This window comes from Passer domesticus, chromosome 10 (genome assembly GCF_036417665.1).
Source record: "Passer domesticus isolate bPasDom1 chromosome 10, bPasDom1.hap1, whole genome shotgun sequence".
NCBI lineage: Eukaryota > Metazoa > Chordata > Aves > Passeriformes > Passeridae > Passer > Passer domesticus.
This window is the reverse complement of record NC_087483.1, coordinates 10726325-10746247: the sequence shown is the minus strand read 5'-3', so window position 1 is coordinate 10746247 and position 19923 is coordinate 10726325. Positions and strand designations below refer to the sequence as shown.

At 42.0% G+C, this 19923-nt stretch overlaps 1 protein-coding gene across 2 annotated transcripts in view; it reads right to left on the bottom strand.

The window, feature by feature from the left end:
- Positions 1-19923, bottom strand: part of ADARB1 (adenosine deaminase RNA specific B1) — a 60222-nt gene that overhangs the window by 31482 nt on the left and 8817 nt on the right. For both annotated transcript variants that reach the window (XM_064433766.1, XM_064433767.1), the window contains exons 2-3: positions 10035-10071; positions 2411-2485 (exon numbers count right to left, since the gene is read on the bottom strand). In XM_064433766.1, the coding sequence (XP_064289836.1) occupies positions 2411-2438 (28 nt within the window). In that variant the 5' untranslated portion in view covers positions 2439-2485; positions 10035-10071. The remainder of the gene's footprint in view (positions 1-2410; positions 2486-10034; positions 10072-19923) is intronic.

The following is a 19923-nucleotide window of genomic DNA, read 5'->3' as shown; positions in this document are numbered from 1 at the left end:
AGGCATGGGGAATTTTTCATGCCAGTAAAGAAATAAATCTTTTATCTGGACATGCTGGTTTATTTTTGGGTTTATTCCCTGTAATTAAAAAGTGTCTGCCATTAAGATGCTTTTTCCATTGGGGATCTTCCATTACCTGCCTACTGAGAGACAGCACTCCTCCTTCTCTGTCTGATCTGGAACACAGTTAATTAAATTTAACTCTTAGCTGAACCAAAAGATGGTTCTAGCTACCCCTTATACTGCTGCTCTCATTTAGTGGCCTGGGGAAATTCTAATTAAGTCACTTTTTCATTCAAAAATAAGCAGAAAAAAACACATGCTCTCTTTAGAGCATCTTTTAGAAGGAGCAAATACATCAAATATAAAGGTCAGGAGAGTCACATGCTTGTGTTCCAAGTGTTCAGAGTGCTGCAGACACACCAGCCATGCAAAGCAACAAAAACAAATAAAAACATTCTAAATAACCATCTCTTTCCCCAAATATCTTGTAGCATCTCTACAACCAAAGGATAAAGATGGAAAACACTAAAAATTGAAGTCTGAAACACTGTTTTCTCAGGGACATTAATTTATTAATGTAAGACATCATCACTGTCTTATATTTCATCTGAACCAAAAAAAAATTCATCTTCATTCCGGTTTCTGCAGAGGAATTCTTGTTATGCAACCACAGGCTACAAAGACTGCATAGCCCACCTTCCTTTCCTTGAAGAACCTTTCTCCAAAAGCAGTTACATAAAATAATAAAAAATTAAATAGGCAACTTCTAACATGCCACTTCACAATTTTAAGAGATAGAAAAGTAAAGAGAGATAAAAAGTTTATAAAATATATCTCTGCACAAATCAAAGAACTTAAGAATTTAAACTTTGTTTTCTGACCTCCCCAAATCAGATTATTTAACATTTAAAATTCATTATGAAGGTCATCTTGCACTTTATATGAACTGGGCTCAGCCAAGGTTCTGACATCTCACAACTGAAGTCATGCAAATGAATTCCCTAAACAGCTCCATGGAGCCAAGCTCCTGACAAAATAACAAATTCCTTGAATGGTTTCCCGTATTGATGCACTAACACACAAAAAAACCCAGAAGCAGACAAGAAAACTAGTGTTTTTCTTAATGACACAGAATTAAAGAATATCCCTATGAAGAGATTATATTTCTCCAGCTCAGGAATGCACCTTCTGGTCATGTTCAGCTATAGCATTATTGAGAAAAGGGATGTTTTATAAAAAAAAATTATGAGAATTATCCAATTATACTTTTTGAAGGCCTCTGTAGGGAAGGCACCTTTAGAAACAGTTAAAATATCCATGTGAAGTAATTTCTCATCTATCAAGGAAAAGTATACCAAGCATATTGCAGGTGAGTTCACTGTTTCACCAAGGAAAAAAGATTAATTCTATTTCACATAATATTTTTCACTTCGGTTTTGGGTTTTTTGGGAGGAGGAGTGGGAGTTTGGGAGTTTGTTTTGGGTTTGATTGGTTTACTTTAACATAATGATTTAACTTTCTCATCTCCCCCTAAAATCGTTCTGTAACTCCTCCAGACTGAACTGCAACTCTTCTGCTCCAAAGCCAGTGCTGGGCTTTGTCACCTTTGCCAGGTGTACTCTTTAGCCACTGTCACTTGGGGGAAAAAGAAGCACATTTGTTATAATGTACAATTATTTACAGTCAGAAACAGCACAGCAGCAACAAAACGATTCTCTGAGTCACAGAAAAAAAAAGAGATAGCTGAAAAGCAAATGACAGTAAAAGTATTTTAGAACAGTTCAAGGAGAATACTTTTCTCATAAGTTATTGGATCGTAATTATACCCCAGAGTTAGCAGTCTCACACACTTGGCTGCATCAAGTACACACCAAGATGATCACTTTATTTGACTATTTTTGTGCTTTAAAAATCACTTTAATAATTCAGTAGCTTAGGGTTGGGACAATCAGCATCTAAAGAGAATAATCAGCCCATGTGAGACCTGCAGAGAGCTTTTCCAGCTCCTCCTTTGCTTTTTCCTTTCCTGCTCTCTCTCCTTTGTACTGTACTCTTCAACTCCATCCCCTCCACCTTACCCATCACTCTTTACTGGCACTTCACCCTTGGCATGGGCACTACTGATATTATCCCTCCCTTCTCCACTGCTGGTTCAAGACAGGGAAATATTTTGATTAGTCAGCTGCTGTAGGAAAAATATAAAGTATAATACAGAAGGTATAACTATATTAGCATATTAAAAACACTGTTAATGCAAAAGCTCCAATTCACTCTTCTTCACTGCATTTTGAAGTATCTTCATTTCTGCACCTGATGTTTCTTTGCAGTTGCCCCTGTGCTTGGGAGAAAAAAGTCATTTTCAGAAACTATTAGAGAGTTTATTACAATGTAAATAAACACATCTTACTCATGTTTTCTTCATCGTCTACATCCATTGTGAAATATCTTTGCTGTTTTCTTGGCTGGCAGAGACGGCTTCTGTCTGGAAAACAGGGAGGGGGATATTTAGGCTTTAAGGTACCAACTTATTAGGTTTCAAACTTAATGTTATTAAGTTTTTAAGATCCTTTAAAAGCAGCCCGGGCCCTGGCTTAGAATTGGGCTGTTTGGGTAAATCCTGACCACAGATCACTTCTAAAACTGAGATGTTCATCAGTGACTGAAAGATGCAGCCCCAATCTGACAAAGGCCAGAGTGGGATGATGAAGATCACAATGAGGTCCCCCCACAGTCTCCTCCAGGCTGAACACGATAAGTGCTCCCAACTGCTCCTCCTATGGCTTCCCTCCAGACTCTTCACTTTCTTTGCAGACTCCTTTGGACAATCTCTAATAGCTTCATGTCTTTTTCAAATTGTAGTGCTCAAACCAGCCCCTGGGACTCAAGGTGAGGCCATGCCAGCCCAGAGCAAATCAGGACAATCTCCTCCCTTACCTATCTGGAGATGCTGTGCCTGATGTCCCTCCTGGCTGCCAGGGAACTGCTGCCTCCTACTCAACTTGCCATCAAAGAGGACCCCACAGGTGCCTTTCCACAACACTGCTCTCCAGCCTCTCATTCCCCTCATGTCCTGGTCTACACACACAGACAGGGTTGCCCTACCTCAGAATCCAGCACATGCCCTTGTTTATTAAACTTCTTACAGTTGGGGACTGCCCAGCCCTAAAATTCATCAAGGTCTCTCTATAGGGCCCCTCTGCCCTTGAGGGAGTCAACAGCTCCTTCCAATTTATTATCAGCAGTGAACTTATTTAGTGTTCCTTTGATTTCTGCCTCCAGGCTGTTTATGAAGATGTTGAAGAGCACAGGGACAAGAACAGAGCCCTGTAGAACCCCACCAGGACTGAACACACACCTGATGTCACCCCATCTACTTATAAACCCTTGTGCCCAGACAGATTGCATTACACAACATCAGCACACTCCACTGTAACAATAGCAAATTAGTTGACTGTAATCAACAGGACTTGTAAATAATTATCACCTTAATTAGCACATCACACCAGCTCCAGTTACTCCTGCAGCACCACTTTGTACTCAAGGACTAAGGACTCGAGAAATTCCTAGTTTAACTTTTGCCAAGGAGATCAATGAGCTCCCTGAGCCAAACTATAAGTGGAAAAGGCTGTAGAGCTGCCCTACACTTCCACACTATGGATAAACCCTCCTGAGGAGCTGGGTTACCAGCCTGGGCTCAGCACCTCACCCCACAGCCTGAAGGAGAGAAAAGGCAAGCTCCTGTCTGCTGAAAGCAGAGGCAAACACAAACTCTACTTGCCTTTTTTTGTTTTTTTAATCATTTCAGGAACTGTGCTGAAACAGATTCTGAAAGCATCGAGGAAGATAAACAGCCAAAGACAAGTGACAGAAGAGCCCTAAGGCACCTCAGAGATGCAATCCTACAGTGTTACTGCAGCCAAATGACACTAAGCTCTCTGTTTTAAGCTTTAACCACATGTGTTTAAGAGTTAGACTACTCTTGGCATATAAAGAATGATCACTTTTTTTTCTAATCCTGTCTTTATTAAAAAATGCATGAGTACAGTTAGCAGTGCTCAGCTCCCCCCTCCAGTCCCCACAACTGCAGCAGCAGATCACTCTGGTAAAGAACATAAGAGTCACAGAATCACTAACTTCAAGACCTTCAAGGTCAAGTCCACCCTTTGACTGAATATGAGCAGGTCCACTGAACCAAAGCATGAAATGTCTGTTTGTTTCCTGAGCAATCCCAGAGATGGTGATTCCACCACTTCCCAAAGCTAAGCCTCCCTCACTTTAAGCACTGCAAGACTGTGTGTGTTTTATACAAATAACTGATTTCCATTACCACTGATTTCTAACAACCACCCACTTCAAATCAAAAATACTTGGAAGAGAATGAATCAGATATTTAAAGAGTATGAAACGTTGTGGATGTCCCAACCCCAGCACTGTCCAAAGCCAGGCTGGATACCCTGAGCTATTTGGTGTGGTGGGACATATCCCTGGCCCACATTTGGGACTGCATGATCTGTAAGGTCCATTCCAATCCCTTACCATTCTACAATGCTGTGAATAATGTGTAGGGGACAGTACTGAGCTGGGCAGAGAGAATGAACTCAGTACTCTGTACACACATCTATCTTTCAAACTTCCTCCCACTGTAATTCATGGATTTTTTTTCCCCACCTGGCTTTCAAGGTAGAGGATTTGATAACAAGAAAAAAGGTTTTTCCAAGTCCTTCCATATAAAATAGGACCTATGTATGCCCTCAGAAAGACAGGGGAGATGTTTTCACCAAATGGACTCTGAGCCCAGGCTGCTCACTAAAAAAAAAGCTTCCCCTCTTGCCAAGGCATGCTTGACTACTTCTGCAATCATTAGTGATTCAGTTATCATTTCTTTTAGAAGAAGGAACAGCATTTCCAGCTTCTTTGACCTTCCACACTTTTATTCAAGCAGCAAAACTGCACTAATAAACACATTCACTGCCTGTAAATAACCTATCTAGCAATTGACATCCAGGAACATCTCAGGTCCTACAGACTCAAAGACACCACAAGAGGCTGGGTAATGGTCAGTGGCATCTGAGCAAGGACACCTTCCAAAAGGACTTCACTGAAGCTGTGCACCTGCCTTGGACACCAAGGTATGCAGGATAAACTCCCGAGTTTCATTCCTGAAATCCTGCTATAGGATAAGGGACACAACTACAGTAACACTCTCAGCACTGGAAAAAACTTTTGTTGTGAAAAAAAGTGTAAGAGTAAAGGAAAAAGCTTAATTGCTGCTCAGAGATTAACAAAGCTTTCAAGAACAGCAATAAGTGCCATAAATACAAAGTGATTTGGGTCAGTCTATTTACAGCAGGTTCTGTGTGGAATGGGGCTGTGGCTCCATGGCTACAGAGACTGTTTTCTCCCAGGTATGCTGATAAAATAAATTGAGGATTTGACTGCACTCAGCTGGTGTAGCAGAGGAGATTTTTTTGCTCATAACAGAGAAACAAACCTCCACCCAAGCTCTTAGCTAAATTCACTCACTGAAGCCAAGGGATTCTGCATAGCAGCACACCCCGAAATGTTCTGACTACAAAAACCTTTCTTCTCCTAGATGCATTAAAAGCCAGCCATATCAAACAAGAACACAGCATCTACGTGTATGCTAATTTAAGTGGAGCTAGGAAAAAGTACACTTTTAATCCTCTCCTGGTTTTAGTCTTTCATTCCTGTAGAGTATTTCCAAAGACAGAAAGAACATCAGAAGTAGTTAAAAATGCAGCAGCCAAAACAACAGAATTTGCCTTTATTTCCACAGGAGACTACTTAAGAGATTTTTAGGTAAATGTTAGTTATAGTAAATACACAGCATATGAGGACTTAGAGATAACCTGCATTTCTTCTGTTTCAATATCCTAGGTATCAACTGCATGCAAAAAAGAGTTGTGAAAGACCTTAAGACTTATCTTGGTTTATTTTCATTACTGAGAGAAAACCTAAATATGTCTTGAAAGGCAAATTTAGCAACTAACAACACTTTAGATGCAGCAAATGGCAAATATGGAAAAAAATCCCATTAACCTGACAGATGACACAGAACTATTAGAAAACAGTGTAAATCAGAAAGCTGCAGTTTTGGGAAGTTCCATATTTTTTAAGAAGTCCTCTCCTTCCAAACTTTGAAAGTCAAGTGAAATACAACAGTAGGAAATGGATCTTTCTCAAAGTATTTCTGACAAACTGGATTTCTTTTGAATCCAAAGTGCAAACTCTGAAGCAGCACTTAGCAAAGAGGTTCAAACCTCACCTGAAAACCACATTTAGAACACCACCACCACCCCTCCACCACCTCCTTGGTTCCAGCATTTAAATGCAGCAATTAAATCCCTACCTCTCCTCTCAGACCGCTTCACCCTCCTGCGCTTCCAGCGCACTCGGGCCACGCTGCAGAGGTTCCCCGTGCCCAGACCCATGGCTTGAGGTGATGCCATGCACCCCTACCACCTGTGCCACCCCTCACCCCCTCCCAAAGCAGCAGCAAGCTATTCCCAAAAGGAGGGTTATCCCTGGGCTTCCTCTACCCAGCCCCTGGAAGCCTGGAGTGCACTGATGCACAGCCCAGTGAACAAAGATGAGCGGAGGATGCAGCTCACCCTTACCCTGTCACTGCCACAGGCACATGTGACAATTAACCCTTTGTCACACAGGGGGCAAGGAAGGACAGGTCTCTGAGAAGGACTGCATCAAAGGCATCCTTACTCCTAGGTGTGGAAAGGCACAATTAATTTTGTTTTGTTATTAATAAAGGAGGGCAACTCTTCAGTCCTGCAGCTCAGAAACAAGGAGAGACATAAGCAAGGAGATATTTATACAGCCTAGTGCATGAAACAAGATGCTTTCAGCATCCTTTACAACTGCTTCTCATGTTCCCATTTCATACACCGCCTCAAAAGGCACAGAATGTAGTTGGAAATAGCAAGAATACATAAATATGCCAATCTCAAATATACTTTAGTCATAGATTTTCCATACAAAGGTTTCTAGCAGACCTGACCAAGAGGCATCCTATTGTCAACCTGTGGTATTTTCCAGCTTTTTCATAAACTAAAAACTAACACATGACATTATGGGATAATGTGGTATCATCCTGTTTCCCCATTTGAGTGACCAACAAACCTATGTTGATCCTGTAGATCCTACAGATCATCAGCACAGGCTGAGGGTTGCAGCTATCCCTTAATCCTGCCCTCAGATTAAACCTCACAGGACAAAAAAGCACTTTCCAGCAGGGAATGCCTGCAGGGGCCAGCTCCACAGGTTTCTTCAGTCTGTTAGTGCAGTGATGAGACCTCTCTGATCAGTCACCTCCACCTGCTCTCAGACCTTTATTTCTCAGTACATCAGCAACACAGCACATGAGCGAATCTAGATGATCTCTGGTACATCACTCACATGCACCATCTTATTTTGACAACTATACAGGCTGGCATTTTTTGAAAAACATTGCCACTGGCATCTTGAAGTAGGAGTATTGCACTAACCAAACCCAACATGCTCCAGCTCACCACTGGACTGGGCTGATGTGCTAACAGGGAGCTCTACCTGCTGGCACTCATTCCCCAGATCCCAGATAACAGCTTTTACATCTCCAGACTGTGATGGAGAGCAGAGACTGAGTGACTGTAATTATTTTTGTCTGAAGCCTAAGCACTAAAAGCTTCAAACTTCCCCACTTCAAAGGAACTGAAGCTCTACTTCAGCATCCAAGTTACTAGGCACTACTTCTCTGTAAATGAAGAAAAGAGCAACAGGATCATTTGAGCTCAGTTGACACTGAATTCAGAAAGAAGAACTAACCATGGAGGAACAAGCCACCAATGCAACAGTCATGCCACAGTCACATGTTCACTACTGAGAAGACCAGGAGGAAATGAGTCCCATCAAAGAGCAACTCCCCAAACTAGTGCTGTGCCTAATTTGACGTGGTGTTCTGCATGCTAATTAACAGTTTCAAGCCAGGTTTCACATCTCAATACACAATAAGCTGTGTGTGACATACCAAGGACATGGAGGGTGAGGTATCTACATCTACACAGCTTTGAAAGAACAGCAACACTGACAAAGAGAGAAAGGTAAAAAACACCCCTTAAAGGGGATGAGAACTCATTTTGCATCTTTGAGGAAACAGCACAATTTGTAAAATGCAAAGAGCAGCCTGTGCAACTACTGAGCCTTTTACCATAATTCCTTCAGCTGCTCAAACTTTTACCACCTTGTTCTCACCCAGCCAAGACTGAGATACATAACAATGTGTATTTCTCCTTCCTTCTGGGGGAAGAGTTGCTGCACTAGCTATCTGAAGTCAAAAGTGATTTTGCTTTTAATAATTACTTTATCTGCCCTAACCTGTCAGAGATTTGATTCACAAAATTTGGTGTAAAGACTGAAAAGAGCCTTCTTCAGGTCACCTTTGCAGCTCTCCTCCCCAAAGCAGCTCCTAACTCTACCAATCCCTGCTCCTCAAGGCAGTGACTCTGGGGTATGACACTCAGGAAGGAGGCATAGGACAAGGCCTTGAAGGATGACAGCTTTGAAGAGAGAAAAAGGTCTCTAAAACCTGGCTATTGTCTAAAGAACAGACTCAGTGCACTTGGGAGAGAAACTTGGTGACCCGCTGCAGGTGTAGCATTAACAACAGTTTTAGGAAATATAAAAGTATCATAGAACCAAATCATACACCAGTGGTTTGAGTAGGAAGAGACCTTAAAGTTCACCTCTTTGCAGGTCCTGCCATGGGCAGGGACACCTTCCACTATCTCGAGTTGCTCCAAGCCCTGTTCAACCTGCTCTTGAACAATTCTACTGATGGGGCAGCCTGAGCTTCTCTGGGCCTCACCACCCTCACAGAGAACAATTTCCTTTTAACTTCTAATCTAAATCTATCCTCTTCCAGATTAAAACTATTTCCTCCTCTTTTATCACTATCTGTCCACATGAAAAGTCCCCCTTCCTTTTTTTATAAGCCCCCTTTAGGTACTGGAAGGTCACAATGAGGTCTCCCCAGAGTCTTCTCCAGGCTGAACTACCCTGTAATATGTATGAAGTTAAATACTCAATATCCTTAAATATCTCATAATGCCCACATGATTAGACAAAAGCAGGTTGAAAACCAAGTGCAAGGAAGTAAATGCTGCACACAGAACAAAACTATGGCATTCAGTGTTAATGTGTGTGCTGGAAGCAGTAAATCCTACATCTTGTATTTCACAGACCTGACACCCACTGAGGCATCAAGGAGAAAATGGGCTGCCTTCTCTCCAAAGAAAAAGCAGCTCCCAGGTGGAATTTGGGAGCTACCCATCTCCAACACTCCCACTTCACCTGCATCCCTGAACCAAGAATGCAGAGACACTAAACAACTCAAGCATATTCCACCCAAATCCCAAAGATAAACTAACCCAGGCAAGATCAGAAGCAACAGAGCAAGACTGATGGAAAACTCCTCAATTCTCCCCTCTGCCACCTAGCCCAGTGGAACAAAGCCTATTATTCCATGGATTTATGACTTGTGATGGATGGAGTTTTGTGATGAAGGATTTGTGAGCCCAGCTTAGTGACCCTGCAGCTGTGGCATCTCTAGTCCCTTCCCATCAGGTTCCCTGGCAGCAGGAGGCTCAAGGCCATGCTCCAGCCCCTATTTTACATAAAGTATATTTATATACATCCCATATCATATGATAAATTTTTAAACAGATATCCTATGAACATCTCCACACACCAAAACATCCTTGAAACCTTCATTTACTTATAGATTTGGCCCCCATTATCAGCTTATTTTACATACTCTTTGAAGAAATACTCATACACTGTATTTGTGTAGAGACTTAAGAGTCCAAACATAAACAAAAGTTATAGATAAAACAAGAAAGTACTAAATAAGTTGTCAAGTACATTAAGATGAAGTTTCTCCTCTTCCAAGTTATGAGCCAAATCAGAGCATCAATCAGAAAACAGAGAATCCTGCTCCATGTTTGCAAATATAGTGTGCTTACCTTTTTAACTATTGGAGACACATGCTGATTCTGCAACCTGCAAGAAGAGGAAATCCAGTCAATTTCTTGGTTCTTTAATAATTAGTGCATTACAAACAGCAACTCCTGACCTTAAAAAGGGACACATTGCTGATTCTCTAAAAATAAATAGTCCATATTACAGGTACACAGTCCCAGAGCCAAGTCTTTTGTAACCCTAGCAAAGACCATTCTGGACATTCCTGGCTGGGGAAAAAAAAGAAAAAAATCTTAAAAAAAGATATCAGAAAAACAATAAAAAACACCTCTAAGGTACAAGCAGTTATGTAGTAGAACCCAATCTGCAATCTCTGTACCTTCTAGGAGAGAGGGTCAGCAAAAATGTGGTAAATAATGGTTTAAAAACAAAATAAACATCAACAAAATAAACACAGCCAACTTATTCTGAAAGCAAATCCAGACTTCTTATCTTGTTAATTTTTTTTTTTTTTTTAGATCTTTGGCCCTTTCCAAACCCCACTTTCTTGATCCCACTGAGATCAGACTGCACTCCCCTGCAAAAGAGGAAAATCCCTCAGCTACCAGCAGTGGGGTGGAAACAACTGGCAGATGCAGGGTAAAACACAAACACACCCATTCCTAAGGTCACTTCCAACCCAAACCATTTTGTCATTCTGATTCTAAGGAGGATACAGGATAACAGGGATGCTGTGAACAATACTTTTTCCACAAATAAGCACAGCTGTTGCACCAGGAAGAGACAACTTTAATTTAACAACCTCCTAGTTCTAAAAAAAACACTGATGGGGCCTTATCAGTGTGCAGATAAGACTTTTCTACAACAGTTCCAAAATCACAATCACGCAGCCCACGAGAGGGTGCTGGTACCCTGCAGGAACCTGCACTGAATTCAAGTTACACAGAGCACAGCCACACAACACAACCCCAAGGCTGCAATCTCTCAAACTAGTTTGGTCAAAAAGGGATCTGACATAATATTTAAAGTCCATAAACCAGCATATTGCATTGATTTGATCCCAGCTTTTAAGATATTTCAATTCCAACACTTCATAGTGGCATTTTCCAATAAAAATGAGAAGACTACATTGGTCTTAGCATAAAGCAGAAAAAATGCCCAGAATACTGAGTTCAGAGTCCAAACCTAGTATTCCCATATCCACAATAAAAACTTCCTAACTCTTGGAATATGAGCTATAAATTAAGTGTGATGTGAAAATCCCATATTTGGCGCAACAACCATCAAAAATGTATTTAAAAAACAAGGTTTTGATAATTCTCTTCCTATGTGAGCATTATTTAAAGTTACAATTAATCCTGAGAAAACACACTGCTAATACTTTTAACTAAGTTTTTACATTATTATATCCTTGAATTAATTTAGGTTTCCCATTATCTTCCTTATATGCAACATTACTCCAGTTGATAATTCTTTAACAAACAAAAAACAATCCATGAAAATTGAGGCTTTAATTTATCACTGAGTACCAAATCCTTAGATACTGATAGGTGCAGTGAATTTTACAGAGAAAGAACCAGCCAGGGTTACAAACTAGGAAAAAAAAGCTTATCTTAGTAATTCTTTTTGTTATAATGTGAGAAATAAAGACAGGTGGAGGAAAAACTGAAGAAAGGGAAATATCACTATGTTATAAAAGCCAGGAACAAAGCTCTGGCCAGTCCTACCTGGCTCTGCCCAGTGGCAAATGGCTATTTTGGGGTTATTCAAGTCATGACATGCTTCCCCAATACCTTCTGCAGGGAGGGCCTGTCAGAAGGGGCTCCTCGAGGAGCTCAGCACTTTGCCACAGCATCTTCATATTGTTACCTTGCAAAAAAATTCAATACATCAATTCTTTGTACTTTACTAGTGAGTTAGTTTGCCCTAAAAAGTTCAGAAACATGTCCATGATTTCTCCCAGTGCCAGCAAAGGATGGTAAAATCATCTGAAGAACACAACATGCTGGCAATTTAGAAATATTTTCAAATACTAACTTTTTAAAGTTCAGCTGAAAATATTTCAAGGCAACGAAAATCAAAACAGACATCTGAGGTACCACCTCAAGACATAAACCTGCAAAAACCACCCAAACACAAGGCAACAACCTGGAGGCACTCATCACTCAGCAACAGCCCTATGGTCAGGAAAAAAAAAAACCCACCACTTCCAATCTTTCTGTATTTACTTCCTATTTATTTTACTTCTCACATGTTGAAAATGAAAAGTAATCTGTGGAAGCATCCCAACTGCTGATGCATGACAAAAACCACAAGTATGTTAAATCCAGTGCTGAACAGTTTGGGTTGGAAGGGCCATGCCATGGGCAGGAACAGCTTCCAGTAGCCCAGGATACTTCAAGCTATGTCCACCCTGGCCTTGGACACTTCCAGGGATGCGGCAGCCACAGCTGCTCTGGGCATCCTGTGCCAGGGCCTCAGCACCCTCATAAAGAAGAATTTCCTCCTAACACCTACTCTAAATCTCTTTTCTCTTAGTTTAAAACCATTCCCCCTTTCCCTATCACTATCTGCCTGTGTAAAAGTCACTCAGGGAATGTGAGAAGCAAGACTTTGCTCCCGATCCCAGAAAACAATAGTGTGATGCTCCAGTGAAAGATATGAGGTTCAGAAGTGTTTGGACAGTGCTCTCAGGCACATGGTGGGATTCCTGGGGTGTCCTGTGAAGGGCCAGGAGTCAGACTCCATGATCCTTGTGGGTCCCTTCCAAGGCAGGATATTCTCTGATTGTCACATGTTTTTTCATACACCAAGGTATGAGTCTCTGCCATAAACTATAAAGGCAGCTCAACAGCACAACTACAGAACTGGGCTTTCCTCTGAAAACACTTTCCATCTAAATATGAAGAAACAATTTGACATCTATGATGTACTTCAGTTTATCAGTCTGAATAAAGAAATAATAGCCCAAATCCAACCCACACTCCCCTACAGCTCCTTTGAACTGCTCACTTAAAATTCTGAAGTAAATTAAGAAAGACTAGCAACTGAATACCACAATGAAAAAAAAAGTTCAGAAAAAAGGACATATATGTTACAATTGGAAAAAGAAGCACAGTTTATGCACAATACATGCTGTCACATGCTTCTCCTTTCCTTGATATAAAACAAACTCTTTTGGAACTTACAAACAGGTACACAAGACACTGAAACAAAGTTCACTGACACTTCAAAAGCTATGAAAATTCAGCAGCTATTAAGCAACAGGAATCCATGGATAAAATAAAGAGAATACTACTCCATCAAGTATTATCCAAGCTTTTACTGCAGCAAACAAACAAAAGTATGTTAATCATTTATGGCAAAACACACAATTATCCAAAAATGTCAAGGAAGAAACACAGTATTTTTCAAACATTCTCTCACCAAAAAGTTTCATAAATTTGCATAGTATCAGCAAGAAACTCTTCACTTCTAACTTTTAATTTTGCCATCTCCTATGTTTGAAAAAATCATATTCACTGGTGTACTAGTACATTTGGCATCCTAAAGCCTCAATACAAAATTTTGGTACTGAAACAACATTATTTCAAAATCAAAGATTTTAATGCCACTCCTCTTTTCACATGATCATCCCATGGATAAGAGCAGTTACCTCAGAAGAGAACGTGATTGAAGCCAAAGGAATCATTAACATAAGCAAAATTACCATAAATGTCTTCAGGGGAGCTTAGGCTTTAATCTTGTTGATGTTTTCACTATAGCTAGTGTTTAAATATTTACATTACTCATTTAGCTGCTTTAAACATTAGTCAAACTCTAACAGTCCAACAGTGCAACCTCCAGACTAAGCAGCAGCTTTTAAAAGGCAACAGAATTTAAGAAGTCAGTTGTAAATTCTCTGTTTGGTATTAGTAGTTTTTAAACAACAGCTAAAAAAGAAAAATAAGTTAATTTTTTACTACAGACAAATTGTGGACAAGAATTTAGGCTACAGGAGCAGCAGAGACAGGAGAACCCACCCATCCCACCACACTGGCCAGTTCTGACACTGGAAGATGCCCCACTTTGGAGCAGATGTTGCTGCACCAACCTGATAAAACTGCTGAAAGCTCTTCTCCATGCTACAGTGATCAGGCAGGTTTTCAGCTTAACACAGTCAAACAAAAATACCTGTAAAACTTCCTTCAAGCTTGTTCTACACATGTACAGCACCTACTAGAGGAATGCAAATCTTTCTTCCTTTGAACAGCAGCAGTATTTTCCAGCTTTCACAACAAGGCAGACTTGATTATTTTCAGTCTCACTCCCACCCTAGGGCAAAGATTAGATGCATGTGAACACTTTGTAGTTAGCATTAGTCTTCAGAAAAATGCCTCAGAAATCAATGTTTAATAAAAGATGCCAAATAATTATCACTCAGTTTAACAGTGTTCAAATCCACGAGATCATGCTGTGCATTGAGGATGTGTGAGTATCTTCTCTGGCTGGTACCTGGGAAGTCACTCTCCACAGTCCTTAAAGTTTATTGCTTCAGGAGTGTCAGAACAAGGCACTTTTTTCCCAGACCTCTGCTTTTCAAGCAGGTTGGGATGGCTGTGCCACTGCCTCCAGCCTCCTGGAGTAACAAGAGATTGCTGACAAAGCTGGGAATTAGCAGTGGTGGGATGAAGTGTGCATATTAAGCCAGGCCTAAAGTGATACACCCTTCACTGGGAGCTCCCAGACCATGCCTACAGCCTCAAGAACCAATGTGATTTATTCCTGGACTTAAAAGCAGGACACCAAGAGAGGCCAAGTATTACCTCTCAGCACCTGACAAAAGACAAGTGACATGACAGAGATTTAAACCACACCCCCCCCCCCCCCCGCTGAAAAGATCCAAGAGACAAAGACAGATCCACACACAAATCACTGCAGGGAAAAAACATCTTATGCAGCCCAGACAACAAATTTCTTCAGTTTTGTTGACCAGAGGCAGCTTGACTGCAGTATTGCCCCAAGATGAAGATAAAACAGTAGAAGAGGGTGCTGCAACTTCAGTAAAAAGAGTTCACCAGGGTAAAATGTACAAGCTGGAAACAAAGCTTAACAGAGTCACTGATTGCACCTGTTTCATACAGTCTCAGAATGGTTTGGGTTGGAAGGGATCTTAAAGACCATCTTTGGAAGGGATCTTCAAGACCATCTTGTTCCAACCCCTGCCACCAGCAGGGGCCTTCTTCCAGGGCAGGGACACCTTCCACTATCCCAGGCTGCTCCAAGATCTGTCCAACCTGCCCTTGGACACTTGTGGATGGGGCAGTCACAGCTTCTCTGGGTGACCTGTGCCAGGGCCTCTCCACCTTCACAGGGAAGAATTTTTTCCCAATATCCCATCAAATGCTACCCTTTGTCAATGGGAAGCCATTCCCCCTTCTCCTTCACTCCAGGCCCTTGCCTGCAGTCCCTCTCCAGCTCTCTTGGAGCCCCTTCAGGCACTGGAAGGGCCTCTAAGGTGCCCCCAGAGTCTTCTCCAGGTGAACACCCTGCTCTCCCAGCCTGTCTCCAGAGCAGAGGGGCTCCAGCCCTTGGAGCACCTCCAAGGTCTCCTCTGGATCAACTCTAACTGGCCCATGTCTCCCTTGTGCTGAGGACCCCAAACCTGGACGCTACTCCAAGTGGAGACCCAAGAGGACAGAGGGGGAATTTTGGGCTTATCCTTTGACTCTCGTTCTTCATCAGCCTGCAGGACACCAACAGCTTCCTCCATGGGAGATACAGCACAAACTGCATCTGCTGTGCACAAAATCCCAGAAAGTACAAATTACACTGGGGGGGGAAAAAAATAATGGATTGCACAAGTGCACCCATCAACAGCCTTTTTCCAGGCTTAATATTATTTTTAAATACATGTTATGCAAGTAACATGGAAGAGCTTTAGAGCTCTTTGTTCCTTTAGCTTTAACTTGCACCTTACAGGAACTCCATGCACAGGGAAATTAAAAGACTGAAAGAAACCTGAATCGTGCTGCTTTCCCAACAAAGGACTGGGGTAGCTGGAAAACATGTTTCCAGGTCAGTTGTTTTCCTGCTGCTTCTCTGTGGATATTAATTTGGTGCTCTGGGCAGAGTTGGAGACTGCAGAGGAGTGATGCAGGGATGGAAGCAGACCACAGCAAGGACTCTGGGCTCATGGTGGCTCTCACCCCACCACATCGGACAAGGAAAAGACACCAAGTGTCCCAGTGCAGCAGGAGGTCAAGAAAACAGTGGCAGCATCTTAAAGTGAGTTTTCTTCTCCACAGAGGCCCACTCTGAGGCTGTCCCAGAGAGGGAGCATGGCAGCAGCAAACTAAACTAGAAGCAGCCCACGTTTGTGACTCAGCTCTGACAGTCTGCATGTCCATAGCGGTGACTCCCAGGATCTGTCTCATCCCGGCAAGGTTTTAGCAAGAACAAGCTGCTGGACTTCTAAGAATGTGAAAGTGTTTAATTTCACTTTTACAGTCACATTTCTGCTTTTCTCCTACTAAAATATGAGCATATTTGAAGAACTTCAAGCTAACTTTTGATGCATCTTGACTTCCCGCCAGTCTTCTGACATCCTAGAAGCCTTCCTCAGGATCTGCCCTGCAACTGGTTGTCAGGGATCTCTCTAACAAAAGACTGACAGTTCCTGAGCAGTTCCTTGAGTTATTCAACACCAAGTTACTGTATGTTAAAGAAACAAAAAAATAAAAACCAAAAAAAAACCCAAAACAAAACAAAAAAATCCCCACCACCAACCATACTTCTGGTGTAAAATCTGAGTGCCATCACCGCTCGGGTGTGTAGGCAGAGTGTTTGCCATCACAGAATATCAGACATTTTTCAGCCACGTTGTGCAGAAATGGGATTTACCACCTTCATATTCAAGAAACTGCAATATATCCCAGAGATGGGCAAGACAAGCAAGGAAAACACCCAGAAGATTTTGGGTAGGGCAGAAGGAAATCGAGAGAGAGGGAAGATCAGACACAGGTCAGAACCTGTGGTCTACGTTACTCACACACGGAGTCATAGAATCACTAAAGCTGGAAAATACCACTAAGATCATTGAGTCCAGCTCTTAAGACAGAACCTCCATTATTCACAACTGAATCATGTTCCCAGATGCCACATCCACACACCTTCTGAACACTTCCAGGGATGGTGACTGCCCTGGGCAGCCTGTGCCAGTGCCTGGCCACCCTTCCAGTGAAGAAAGTTTTCCTACTAGTCAATCTAAACATGCTCTGGCACAACTTGAGGCCATTTCCTCTGGTCCTGTCACTTGCTGTCTGAGAGAAGAGATCTATCCCTAGCAGGCTACAACTTACTGTGAGGGAGCTGCAGGGAGCAATAAGGTCCCCCTTGAACAAAAACCATATCAGAGGGCAACTGGACCAAAACTTGGAGTGTATCATGACTCAAGACTACATCAGACAGTTTTGATGTGTTCCTCTCAAAGGCTGAGATGTTTGGAGGTAACTCACACATGAATTTTCATTAGCTTTTTTGAGTTCAGATAAAAACTGATAAGTAACAAATAATGTTAGGTTATCCGAAAAGCTGAGTATTAAAGTTGTTCCTGATAGCCAAAGAAAACAAGACAAATGGGAGATGAAATACTTTCACCTAAGTTATTTGCACAAAGTAGCCCCAATCTCCCAGCAAGACAAACCTGAAACTATTAAAAGGCAAAAACTAATGAATAAGTAGTTAAAGTTCTAGAACATAGAATCCAAGACTGGTTTCGGTTGGAAGGGACCTTAAAGCTCATCTCATTCCAAATCAAACATCTTTAATTATCCCAGGGTGCTCCAAGCCCAGTCCAACCTGGCCTAGAACACATCCAGGGATGGGGCAGCCACAGCTTCTCTGGGCTGTGCATCCATGACCCTGCCCAACTCTGCCACCTCTTGCAAATCAGCATCACATCAAAGCAGAAGGTAAACAAAGAAGGACTACAGGGTGATACATGGCACAGGGAGCTTGAGAGAAGTACCCTAAAGTGCTGCTCAGTCAAGAAGAACAAATCAGAGTCTGACTGCACAAATACAGGAGAAAAGGGAAAGAATTATCAGTCCTGGAAGGGAGCACTGAACAGAATCAAAGGCAAGAAACAGTCTATGCTTTTCAGGCAGAATTGATACATGCTGCAAATGTTGGCAGAGTAAGTACACTGGATTAGCCAAGCACATCCATCCTTCTACAGCCCTCCAGAAAGCACATCTGGGTGGCCCCAGGAGAAGGGCAGAGCTGCCAGCCTCCCACGTGTGCCACAGGCAGGCAGCAGCCAGGCAGTGCCCACCACCAAGCAGCCAGGAGCTGCACAGCAAGGATGACAAACCCAAGAGACACCAGCCCTCACCTGGGACATGGGGGAAGCACTGAAGACATCACTTGCCTGTGATTTTGCTAGACACCAGAGAGCTGTGTCTTCCCTGCTCAGTTGTATTTCCACTCCAGACAAAAATGGAGCCACCCAAGGCACCTGCTGCCATCCCCCCATCTCACAGGGCACACACATAGCACCACCACATCCTTCCTCTGTCTCTGCTGCTCCCAACACCTACAGCAGCACAGGCATAAGGTGCAAGGATGACAAAACCAGAGGCCCCTGAGATTTTAAAACAGCAGCAGATTACCAAGGAGACCAGCACTGCTGCTGCACAGCCTGTGATGCATCTGCTCCAGGTAAGAGGATGGAAAATCCCCGTTCCCCTGGCAGACCAACCCAGGGGAGCAAATAACTCAAGACAGAACATTTCCTTGAGGTTCAGGACAACAAAACCACAGAGAGAAAGAGCCATTTAAAGCCATCAAGAATACTTAAGAGATCTCAACCACAGAAGCAAAGAGTCTATCAGTTCACATGCCAAGAAAACTCCATGTTGAATGGAATCTGGATTATGAACCTACTTTAGTGACCTTTTACTGTAGTTATTTTTAGACTGAAGTTTTTATTCTGGACAAAGTATTGAAGATAAAATGTTATACATATGCATGTATTTTTAATATATGCATATACTGCATGCATTTCTGTGAAGTAAAGAAGCAGCTACTGATTCAGAAATACAGAGTTGGCTGTTCTCTCAAGGATAACCTATGCACTGTGAACATGCACTTTACAAGAAACCAAGTCTTAGCTCTGGGAGGTGAAATCCTCCAATAAGAAAATCAGCAACCTCCTAAGATAGAACCAAAAGTCATTTATTCAAAACTACCCCACTGCACACATATTAAAGTAGCACTCACTAGCAATGCTGCCAGGACAACTGCTGGAGTAAGAGGTTTTTGTATGCATTTTAAGTACCACTAGATGTAAAAATACCCATTAATACAATTTTTGTATTATTTTGTATTTTTACAATTTATGTCCAATTTGGACTACAGCAACATACCAAACCTAGGCAAGAAAACACCAGAAGACAGCAAGGAAGGTCTGTGACCCAGGAGATGTAAAAATACCCAAGCCAAAGCCATAAATAATGCTGAGGAGCTCTGCTACACTGAAAGGCGCCAGAAGAAAAATTCCTTTCCCTACTTTCTACCACAGCATTTTAAAAGCTATGACCTTGAAAATATTGGCTATTTCCTTTAGCTTTAAAAGCAGCCTGCTTCAGCTAAGCTGTCCTACAGATCAGGTGATACTCTGGCAAGAGAGCAACAGTCAATAGCCCTATTCCTCAACAGAGCTTTTATTATAATAATCAAATGTACTTCTAGTTCTTTCCATACTCACTGAAAGCCATCAAGAGCAGTTACTTAGAAAATGTTCTCACAGCCATTGGGGAACCTCGCTTAAGTCTGGAAAGCAAACTTTAAAAGAAAGCAAATCTATTGAACAAAGGACTGAAGAAAGAACATACTGAAATGAGAACAAGCCATAGCTCTTTTTGGGGTTGTCCTGTGCAGGGCCAGGAGCTG